The 12173-nt window shown below is 40.1% G+C and overlaps 1 protein-coding gene and 1 long non-coding RNA gene across 3 annotated transcripts; both read right to left on the bottom strand.

The window, feature by feature from the left end:
• Positions 1-946: 946 nt before the first annotated feature.
• LOC121593816 lies at positions 947-1583 on the bottom strand. Of its 2 annotated transcripts, none has more exons than XR_006004852.1 (3): positions 1321-1583; positions 1153-1256; positions 947-1063 (listed from the first exon to the last, which is right to left on the bottom strand). It is a non-coding gene; the product is annotated as an uncharacterized LOC121593816 (long non-coding RNA). The 2 variants fall into 2 exon arrangements; XR_006004853.1 differs by having other exon boundaries at positions 1153-1250.
• Positions 1584-3729: 2146 nt separating this feature from the next.
• Positions 3730-7755, bottom strand: LOC121590311. Its single transcript, XM_041909878.1, has 3 exons — positions 7544-7755; positions 7250-7486; positions 3730-4907 (listed from the first exon to the last, which is right to left on the bottom strand). Exons 2-3 carry the CDS (start codon positions 7464-7466, stop codon positions 3730-3732), a joined length of 1395 nt encoding a protein of 464 aa, XP_041765812.1. The 5' UTR covers positions 7467-7486; positions 7544-7755.
• Positions 7756-12173: the final 4418 nt, after the last annotated feature.

Below are 12173 nucleotides of genomic sequence, written 5' to 3'. Positions count from 1 at the left end.
GGAAGGTGTATATGTGTGCGTGAAACCACATTTCCACTTCTTCTGCAAGTGGGTACGTAAGTGGGTGTACATGTGGGTCCCATACAAAACTTCCCCTTTTTGCGGACTGGGCAGATAGCGAGCGCCTACACGTGTAGTCCAAAACAGCCGAAGTCATACAAAATCATGAAAAAGTCTGCGCCTTTACGTTCCGGCTACTCCGTCGGGTAAACCAGACCTTTATCGAGCCGACCCGCATAGATATGTTCGATAAACATGTGTGCGTATCAGGTACTGCTTACCTGCCGTATGCCGCTGTGATACCGAGCGAAACGCATAGACAACGCACCAAAAGGACATGTGTAGCCGTGAGAAAACTTTTCTATGTCTCTTTTGCCTTGTCCTTGCCTTTAGATCCTGATGGGGGAAGCATGCACACCTTTCGGGTACGTTCGTGGTATATGCTCTGTCCCTCTCATGTTAATGGAGAAGATAGAATCGTATACAATCGGCTCTGCATTCTGGCGTGCCCAAGGACGCAAAAACCGACGGCGGCCTGTGTAATCTGAGCTCCCTACAAAGCTCTCAACAAAGCTCTCGTTTGCAGTCTTGTCGAGAGCTTCGCCACAGGCGCCCGAACCATCCGTCACGCACACATCTAAACGTTCTGGTTTCGTCAGCCACTCACGCATACCAATGTGTTTGCACCACCCCCTTTTTCGGTTTACTTATAGAAATGATGAGGCTGTTCACATTTGCTTTATGCACACATTCGCATGCTGTTTATTGAATGATATCTCTCTCCCTTCCCACATGTGTTTTGGCATACTCCCGCTGAGTAGACGGCAGAACGCTTTCCCCCTTCCAAATTTACCGTTCATCCTCCTCTTGTTCTTCCTTCCTCCTACCGCGCTCGGGGTACCATCCGTGCTGCGCGTGTTCCACTGGCTTCAGTTTAGTGATGACGTCATGAACAGGAGCTGCGCGTTTTTAACCGACTTCTGTTAAGTAAGGAGCTGCGCGCGTTTCGACAGGTTCTTGGCGTAATCCAGTGCGTTGGTTTGTGGCAGTGTTGTGCTGAACGCTGTCCAAAAAAAAAAAAACAATAATTAATGTATGTAGTATGTATTACTATGGAGGTATGTATTACTATAGGATTAGATCAACACTTACCTTAATATTTTAAAACTGAAAAACGTTTTCTTTCCGTCGCTCATTTTGAACATTGTTGACGAGGCCAGCATGTAGTCTTTGATAAATAGCGCACACACCTGTAACTTTTTAGACGCCAAGGTTAGTTGAATGTACCTGCACAACCACACATATGGGCAAGAAACTTACCTCAACAATTTGCTAGGATAAATCATTCCATAACTGAAGAAGAAGGAACACGGCACAAAACGTAAAGAGCAAAGTACGTCGCACAAGAAATCGCACATCACTTCAGTACATCCTTCCACAGGGAAAATTCTGGACAGACTGAGGATGCCTCACACTCGGATGAGCGCGATAGCAGAAAAATCATGGTTGATCGAGAGAGATGGGTAGACTCGGTCCAGCGCAATCCGCTGGTAGATGCATGTGTGTGTGACGAACGAAAGACTTCAGACCCGCTTTTCCCTTTTTCCTCCATCATTTTTCGTCACACGCACACACCTTTACACGGGCGGCGGTTTGCCGTCCAAAATCTAGAGAGAGAAGACAGGGCCTCTCGCTTTGGCATACAGAAAAATTTATCAACAACTTCGGCTCTGCTACTTGGGGAGGACGACGGAACAAAACGGCGCAGACTTTTTTATGATTTTGTATGACTTCGGCTGTTTTGGATTTGCCTACAGCTGTAAGAATGTATGAGTGAATGTGCATTGTTTTTCTCGGTGCTTCTTCTTCTCCCCCTTCATTCGTACTCCCTTCTTCCATCAATTCGATGCGCGATTCCTGATTCGACCGCGCAGTAGCATTTGTAAGGTTCCGTGGCAATGAGCTACTGTACGAAAATATACACAACGTTTTCATTTATCATCCGTGGTCCACACGGAACGCCGATACCCCAAACACCACCGGCAAATATCAAAGAAGAAGAAACAAACAAGCTTTCTGAAGGCATGACGAATACACAAAACACTCTTAAAATCTTCATTCAGAAACAGAAGCGATAAAAATCAGTCTTCCAAATTCATACACCTTGGGATAAGCCCACCTGTATATTATACCCACTTAGATAGCTGCTCGAAAACTGATATACGATGCAAAAAGCTGACAGGCTGAAATTTCAGCCTACGAGCTTAAAACGGAAAGGCACCCATTAACCGATATACGCTATCGTACGGGACCGAGCACAATAACGTATCTCGAGTTTTCGCGTATTTCTATGCAAAAATAGTTTACACTACCAGTTCGAGGGTTGAAAAATATCGCCACAGAGTTGTGCATTAATGGTTTTTGTTGTAAAACAGGTATCTTTTGCACAAATTTAATGCAAAATGCTTTAACAGGGTGGCCACTCGAATCAGGATTTGAAATTCCCGGTTTTTTCCCGGTTTTTCCCGGATTTTTTAGGGGTTTTCCCGGTTTATTACACTTCATTTGCCCGTAGTTGATTGCCTTATGCGATACTAAAATTTCAAAGCATTTTTTTGACAATGTTATAGGTAACTCTAATAGTATTTATAACTTCGTCTATAATTAGTATGACAGTGCAAAGCTGCATGTTATCGATGTAACAAGAATTAAATAAAATAACCTTAAACTATTATTTAAAAATAAAACTATTAAGCATTATAAACGTTTTTTATAAGATTGCTGAAACAGCTTATTTATTCAAATTACTCATTTTCTCTTCGATCAAGGCTACTTCTTTCTGAGCATCTGCGAGAATTTTGGATTTAACTAATTCTAATTCCTTAAGTGCTTGATTCGTTGTCTTTTTTCTAGCACTGGCATCGTCCTTTTGTGCCCTTTCCTTCTTCTTTTGCTCCAGGCTCTCGACGTATCGTCCATGCGCGTTTCGGGCGTACTGGATGAGTGATTTATTTATGTCTACCCCTAAAACACCACCGGCGTTCAAAATAGCGTCGTATACTATTCGCTGCGCCACTAAGCTTTCGTCGATTAAATTAACTATCAGACACTCTTTGTTTATAGAAAATCCTCGCTCTAGTGTTGCATTGCCATGTGATAGAATTAAAATTTTTTTTAAAAAAATTCTTAAGTTTGAGAATTCTTTTCTCAAATCCGCAAGAACTTTAAACCAAAAATTATCTAGTCGACATTCATGTCGCTTGTAGGCAGCTAGAGATGACTTTATGCTAGAAATTTCTACCGCATTTGTGAATTCCTGACGAACTTTGTCCGCTACATTACCCCCTAAATGGTCTCTTTGGACCATGTAATCTAGGCAGTACTCCAACCTTTTCAAGGCAATATCAAGCGATTTTGTGATGGTCTCTGGATTGATACATGAGATATATCGTGTAAAACTGTGTGACAGTGGAGAACGGTCACAAATTTTTGTTAAAAATGCAATATAATAAGCTTTACAATCGTTCTTAAACTGAAGGATCACCTTTTCAGATATTTTTCCACTTGTCATTATTGTTTTAATTGCCGCTTTGACTCCAAAGCCTATATCAACTTGCGATGTCGGTAGTGTGTTGTTATCTTTGAGCTCAATATTGGTAATCGCTTTAGCTTTTACATTTAAGCATTCCGATTTTAAAACCTTACTCATTATAGAATGGGTAATTGAAGTTAACTCATCAAACAAAAATGGCGCCATAGGAGCATCACATTGAAATTCTCGCAAAAAGGGTTCCACACATCCAGCTGAGGAAATAAAAAGGCAAGTTTTGGGCTCAACATTTCATCAGAAATGGTCTTTTCTATTACAGCGAATGGCCTAGACTGAGCAACTGCAGCAAAACTCCTTTTGAAAGAATGGTGACCTTCCTTGAGTTTTTTGTCACGTTGGTTTTTGACCGCAGCCACATAGACTTTCAAATAAGGAATCATTTTAGATGCACGCTCAGCCACATTCAAATTTTCAATCCATCGAATAGGACAAAATTTCAGTGGGAATAAATTGGATCCGGTAGTTTCTTTATAATCTGCACGGCGCAACGGAAAGTCTTTGAACAAATAATAGAGGGATGTCAAAAACTCATCAATGTTCCATTCAGTGTGCTTCATACCATTTTTAAAAGCATTATGAATAGCATGTAAGCCGCAACTACCTATGTTTAATAAATCAAAAGATGGTACCCCACGCAGATTTCGAAGTTCTTCGCATAAGTCCTTCATTAAACGCCAATTTACATTCGGTCCGTCCATACTTAGCTGAATCACGTTATTCAGTAGAGCAGGCTTTCTTTCTGTGCACTGTTTCAATCCGTTAAGGAGATCAACTGCACGAGAAGAATCTAAAAACGCTGATCCAATGTATCGACATTCTACCTGTTCCTTATTTTCATTCCAAAATCTCACACTAACATCCATCTGTTGGCGTTGTGAAACTTTGTTCAATGTTTCATCGAAACCAATTACTATTTCGGAACATACATCAAGTTGCTTAAATATTTCGTTTGTGAAATAAGGTGCCAGACCAAAAGTTATTAGATACGCAAGTTTTGTGCGTCCCATCTCGAGCTTGGCGGCAATTTGGCTGTCCGGAAACATAGTTTTGAACAAATTAGTGTTAGCCCCAGCACTGCGATAGGAGTTATGAGTGGCAATAGTTTCCAGAGCCCACACAATTTCAGCACTTGTAACATGCTCGTTTAGCATGAATCTATTCAAGACGTTGGAAGCCTTAGAGTGTTGATTATCAGTGTTCGTGGAAGAATCTGAAGCTGAGATTTGGGTAGCCATTGCAGTGGAAATTGAAGAAAGTGACGGAGATGACGACAACAGGTTATTACCAACGATTTGATCTGTAAAAAAGAAGAAAGGAACTCTCTTAAAAATCAATAACCATATTTTTGCGTGCATAGCACTACCATTATATAACACTACATAAATTTAATCATTAAGCTGAAGTTACAGAATTCGTGAAAGTGTAAATTAATTGCTAGTTATCGGGTAATACACCAACTACCATAACTGTAAATTAGTGATCTCCAACCTGTGATCCGCTGCATTAACGGTTCGCGAAAAAAAAATGTTTTTCTAAGAATTGCTTATTACCATACACATAGTTCAATTGTTTTCACATCATCAAGATAAAATTTACAACAGTTACGTATAGAATAAAGTGAAATTGAACGTGAAATTTTGGGGTTTTCGACTATATTGCATAATTTTTTTATTAGAATATGGCTTATTCTACACCAAAAGAAAGGAAATTAAATTCCCCAAGTATCTAGACTAGAAATCATATTGAATTAATAATCTAATGCTTTTCATTGTAACTCCCAGATTTGTTCACGGTGAAACAATAATGGTCAGCGGAGAATCATAACGAAATGTATTTAATTCTACATTTGAATATTTAACAGTCGAAAAAGTTGGGGAATTGAATATTCTTTCTTTTGGAGTGTGATAGGCCATATTCTCATGAATATTAAATGAAATATAGTTATATGAATATATATATATATATATATATATATATATATATATATATATATATATATATATATATATATATATATATATATATATATATATATATATATATATATATATATATATATATATATATATATATATATATATATAATATATATATATATATATAGTTATGAAATATATTTCCAAAGCCAAGTGGTCAGCGATCCTAAAATAGTTAGAGAGCACTGCTGTAACTATATGATTTGCAGAATATTTTATGCCGCATATCAGTACTACAACCAATATCACAAATACTTTATTAATACTTGTAAATAAAATATCACCAACATCCAGCTATTATTTATACTCATAAAATACATTGTTAATACACAAAGAAACTTTAAACACGGCCGGCTGTGGGCGTCTTAATAGCGGTCTAGATGAAGTGGGTAGTGAGATGAAAAAAAAAATCAGGTTATGATTAAAATCATTACGTTGTTGAGGTTTTTGTAATCTGATCTAGCTTTTGTCTGATCGGATTAGCTTTGAATCTATATTCACTTTATGGGTAAGGCAGTTTTTAAATAATTTTTGAAAACCTTTTTTGCACATTTTGGTTTGTATTCTCAAAACAATCAAAACTTCCAAGAATGCCAACGGCATACGGAAATGATTACTGGTGGTCCTTTCCTTGGTGACCGGCATTAGCGTTTTGCGGGAGTAACAACAATCATCGTCAACAACTGTACTCTACTCACAAGAATAGCAGCGAAGCGCAGATCAAAGAATGTTTTTCTAAGAATTATTGCGGTTGGCCAAAATCTCATCGCACACATAACAGTACCCAAGTGCCACAAATCCACTAAACGACCACTAAACGGCTTCTAAACGACTCAAGTTCTCTACCTAACGGAATATAGAAAGACTTCGTTTAGCAGACGCCAAACGACTCATGCATTCTAAAAATAGCAAAAAAGCTGGTGGCGCTATCTGTTGGTGGGATACCCCAACCAGTTGAGCTTCATCGCTTGGAGGAGAGCTTTCTCATTTCCTCTGTACTGTTGTATGGTTTCGCATTGAAGTTATGCATCGCTAGAACTAGAACGGCGATACGATTGTTTAAATACTAAACTCCAACGGAAACCACCAGCACTGAAACAAGTGAGATTTGAACAATGGTCATTGGTGTTGATACCCACGTATCTAACCACACGACCATTTATATAGATTTTTGCTCAGAAAGTTAGAAGGCTATATAGGTCATAATAAAATGCAACTTGTCGAAACACATTGCAAGAAAAGGATAGCAATATAATGATGAGTTGTAATACGCCATCTATTGATCAAACCAATGAAGCTGTGGAGCTTTCATTTTTTTCTATGGATATTCAATTTTCCAGTCGTTTAAGCTTAATCTGTGGCGCTTGGGTATTGATGTACTTTGAAGAGTTTAAATCGTAATACAAAAAAAAACTCAATTTTGCTGCAGCATATTTGGTTCAAAATCAACTGCTTGCGTTGGTGATGCCAGCGGAACGGAAAGTTAATAAAAATCAGCATCGGTCGGAAAGGGTTAATCTACTACAAACACTCTTTTTAATACTTCTGTATAGAACACCATCCTAACTTTGCTACTTTAAAATTATAAACAGGTTATAACTTTTACACATACCAAAAACCAAACATTAAAAATGTAACTACCGCCAAACGGTTATTTACTTACTTGGTAAAAAATGGCTGATTGGAAGGTTAGTTTTTCGAACCAACACTTGATGATGATGTGCTTTGCTTTTTTCATGACTTAACAAAGCCACTCTACCCATAGTGTTGATTTTTATTTTTTTGTTACACCATTTGCAAACCGCTGCATATACGTCCTTCGGGTCAGGAGAACACCATGGAAATGAATTTTCATAGTTTGGATTGTATGTGGTAGGCATAGCAGACAATCTATGGGAGACTATTATTAATAATTAATAAATCAACCAATTTGCAGCCAGTGCTGTATAAAACTTACCTGATAGCAAATTAAGTAATTTGAAAAACACACTTCAATAAACTGAATATCAACCAATTCAAACGATACCGTGATTTGCACTTGCACTTTGAGAATCCAATTTTAAATCTTATCACATCACATTCGATGCTGTTCTGTTCAACTCAAACCGCAAAATGAACTAAAAGTGTCCACAACCACGACAATCGAAGCCTCCAACTAGCCAGCGATTCGAACCCCCCCCCCCCCCCACCCACTCTTACTTACTCCATCATTTATTCTGTTGCAGCTTAAGCTTTTGATTTCATTCTATACACATACCATTACACGATCACGGCTGCGCTATCGAAACGGTTGTTCTTCGATTCTCGGGAACGGAAACGACGCAAGACTCATCCATACTACTAGAGCACCCATTCTGCATAGGCTAGAGCAAAACCCCGTGAAAACAAAAGAGCAACAATTGGACTGTGGGAGAAAAGGCAGATCAACGTGCGCGCACGATTTCTGGGACTCCACACAATCGGGCGGAATGATGGTAAAGACCATCCAAACCGAAACGTAAAATTCCAATGTGGTTGGTACGTTGAAATTGTTTAAGGGGGGAGGGAGGATAACAAGTTCCCAAAAAATAATACATATCGCCTGGACAAATACGGGGCGTAATGTGGATCGCCCACTCCACCCACCGTTAAATCCGCCACTGCCACAACCTACGGTGTGTTGAACAAAATACAGACGCACGGAATAGCGTGTACCCGATTCGGCGAACGTAAAGTTTGCACCAGTGCGAATGAGAAGTACAATCAATTCGTACCATATGACGATGAAACAGACTGTGTTTTCCATAGACATTGGTGCGACGATGTAGGTAAGCCCGCGGTAGGTTGGGAAAAAAACACATAAGAAAGCAGGTGGCTGAAAATACACTTGGTACACGAGAGCTGTGATATATTCCCGTTTTTTTTAGCGAAATTCCCGGTTTTTCCCGGTTTTTCCCGGATAAATAAAATTCCCGGCTGATTCCCGGTTTTCCCGGTTTTCCCGGTTGAGTGGCCACCCTGCTTTAAGAACATTAAGGAAATTCAAATATTTCAAAGAATTAAAATAATTGTAAAAAAACATATGGAGCTGTCAAATTTAGAGGAATCACGTACTGCGAATTCGCGTATATCGAGTATCGCGTACTGCGGATAATTGCTGTACTCAGTTCTGATAGAATATACTCGAGCGCTTGCGCATGAGTGCAAGCAAGCGCGGTATAGAGGATAGAGAGAGAAAAACGATTATTTTGCTCCAAGCTTTCTACTTTTGTCCCATTGGGTACTCGCTGCGTTTTTTTGTTATCTAAAGCTAAACAATAACACAAACACGCTTAGATATTTCTTTTTTCATCACTTTATTGAAACTTTTACAAATTTACTTACATGATTTCACACATATACGTACACACAATATTTAACTTATAAAATAGATTGCTTCTTCGGTGTAAACGTTGAAGTGGCCGACTAGCTGCGTATATCCTGTTGCATACGTTGATTACTGTAAAAAAGAATGAAATGAAACTGCATGATGCTGCTAACATACATAACGAATCATTCGCGCAGCTTCATTTCAATGCGCACATCACTTGAACACTTCACGCTGCTCGCTGCGGATCCTTGAGCTGTACTGAGGATTTCGTGTGGTAGCAAGAACAAGAGGACACAGAGGAAGTTTCGGTGCAGTAGTGCAAGCGAGAGACCGATACCAACACGCCGCTGCAAGCAGATTTATCTGAGCGCGCTGGCGAAAAGTGAACGAGCACATTTACACATTTGTAACTGTATTAGTGCCAAAACTGTGTAGAAACTAGTGTTGGAAATTCCTTTAAAAAAGGAAAGGAACGGAACTAGCTCATTTTTGAAAAAGAACGGACTGGGGTGCAAAAGAACCCCATAATTAATTGCCCATAGCAGGATAGTCATTCCAGCGTATGGGGGCACGATCTATTCGAGGCTTTTACCCATGCCGATGTTATTGAGTGGTCCGAGTTGACGAATGTATCACGAGATTGACTAACTATTTGAATTTCACTTACTACTTAAAACAAATAGTTTTTTTCACATAAATCGTTTACAACATCACGGCACTCAAACGGTTGTCGAATGGAACAGAATGCTTCGAATCGAATGGCTAAATATTGGAATCATGCCGAGTGCCAAGATCAAGCGGATATCGTGACATGAAAAATAAATACATTTTATTTTTCGTTGTTCACACTCACATATTATAATACATCTCTTCCAACCCGTTCTGCCACATAAGTACAGATTTAAATTTTATAAAAGTTATTTCTCTAATTTAAACTAGCTAAATTATAACAAAAAGTACAATAGATGTTACAAATTGCACTATAATACCAAATGCAACACCATTTTTGGTTTCGCTTACCGTGATTTTTATAAACGATACGCTACGAAGTGCGATGAATATTCCTATGAGCATGCCCGCTGTGCAAAGCGATCGAAAACTTCTCAGCCTCTCGCTCAATGTAGCTAGAGAGCAAGAACCAATAATGGGGGCCTTTCCGTTTGAAGCTCGCAGGCTGAAATTTCAGCCTGTCAGCTGTTTGTATTGTATAGCAGTTTTCAAGCAGCTATCTATGTGAGTACAATATACAGGTGGGCTTATCCCAAAGTGTATGAATTTAGAAGGCTGATTTTTATCGCTTCTACTTCTGAATAAAGATTTTAAGAGTGTTTTGTGTATTCTTCAAGCCTCTAGAAAGCTCGTTGGAGCAAAAGTTTTCACTAGTTCTGTCAAAAAGTGATGTTCAAAATTGGTTATAAAAAAATGCTATGAGACCACCTGGACTACATACACTTTGATTCTAGATTCCACCACCTGATCTCTTTAATGCACCTTGGGATAAATGTAAACAACACCGTGTTTTCGAGCAGATACTCGAATCTAATTCTAGCTTTGTGGCTAGAATAATCTAGACTGAAAATTGCCGACTAGTTTTTGTGTGGTTTTGTGTGGAGTGTTTACATGATTTGAGCCTCCAACTGTCAAACTCCATACAAAAAACTGACTAGAATCGTGAAGGCCCCCAATGATAAAGCGAGGAAAAATAATCGTGAAGAGGGGAAGGAGAGGAGAAAGAGAACGTGGATGTGAACTGTTTTTCGGCCATTATCATTTTCGCGCCAACACGGTCGCGTATCGGAGCTTTTTTATCAGAAAGAGACAAACACATACAGCGCGCTCTCTCGAAATACAGTAAACGCTTCAATCAATTAGGAGCTCCAATCGGATCATCAGACGTTTCTGCTCGGTTTCTCGATCGGTTTCGGCGGAAAGCGAGCTAGAAACCGAGCTCAATAACTGCTCGATTTTGTTGTGCGGGTGGGAGAGTGGACAGGCAACACATACTGTGTGCGAGAAAGAGTGAACACCCGCACAACAAAATCGAGCAGGTTTTGAGCTCGCTTTCTAGCTCGCTTTCCGCCGAAACCGATCGAGAAAGCGAGCAGAAACGTCCGAAGAACCGATCGAAGCTCTTGATCGATTGAAGCGTTTAAAGTCGTTCCAGAGAGCGCGCTGTATGGGTTTATCTCTTTCTGACAAAAAAGCTCCGGTACACGACCGTGATGGCGCAAAAATGATAGTGGCCGAAAAACAGTTCACGCCAACCCCGCTGCGCAAAGCGATCGAAAACTTGTCAGCCACTCGCTCAATGTAGCTAGAGAGCAAAAACCAATAACGATAAAGCGAGGTGAAAGGGAAAAGAGAGAAGAAAGAGAACGTGGATGTGAACTATTTTTCAGACATTATCATTTTTGCGCCATCACGGTCGCGTACCGGAGCTTTTTTGTCAAAAAGAGACATACACATACAGCGCGCTCTCTCGAAATTCCGTAAACGCTTCAACCGATCAAGAGCTTCGATCGGTTCTTCGGACATTTCTGCTCGCCCGCTGCGCAAAGCGATCGAAAACTTCTCAACCTCTCGCTCAATGTAGCTACAGAGCAGGAATTAATAATGATAAAGCGAGGTGAAAAGATGTGGAAGAGGGGAAGGAGGGGAGAAAGAGAACGTTGGTGTGAACTGTTTTTCGGCCACTATCATTTTTGCGCCATCACGGTCGTGTACCGGAGCTTTTTTTGACAGAAAGAGAAAACCCCATACAGCGCGCTCTCTCGAACGACCGTAAACGCTTCAATCGATCAAGTGCTTCGATCGGTTCTTCGGACGTTTCTGCTCGCTTTCTCGATCGGTTTCGGCGGAAAGCGAGCTAGAAAGCGAGCTCAATAACTGCTCGATTTTGTTGTGCGGGCGCTTTCTCGATCGGTTTCGGCGGAAAGCGAGCTAGAAAGCGAGCTCAAAAACTGCTCGATTTTGTTGTGCGGGACGTTCTCTTCCTCCCCTCCTTCCCCTCTTCCACATCTTTTCAGCGAGAGGTTGAGAAGTTTTCGATCGCTTTGCGCAGCGGGCAGTTATCTTGCATGCAGCACGAACGATAGCACCTTGCTAACAATATTGAAGCAGCAAAGACCGGAACGGAACGGAGTGAACGGAAAGAACGAATTGAACGGAATGAACGGAAAGAACGGAATGGAACGATTTTGTATAAAGGATCGGAACGAAACGGCCAACACTAGTAGAA

The sequence above is a fragment of the Anopheles merus genome, chromosome X, assembly GCF_017562075.2.
Source record: "Anopheles merus strain MAF chromosome X, AmerM5.1, whole genome shotgun sequence".
Classification (NCBI taxonomy): domain Eukaryota; kingdom Metazoa; phylum Arthropoda; class Insecta; order Diptera; family Culicidae; genus Anopheles; species Anopheles merus.
This window is presented reverse-complemented; position numbering and strand designations above follow the sequence as displayed.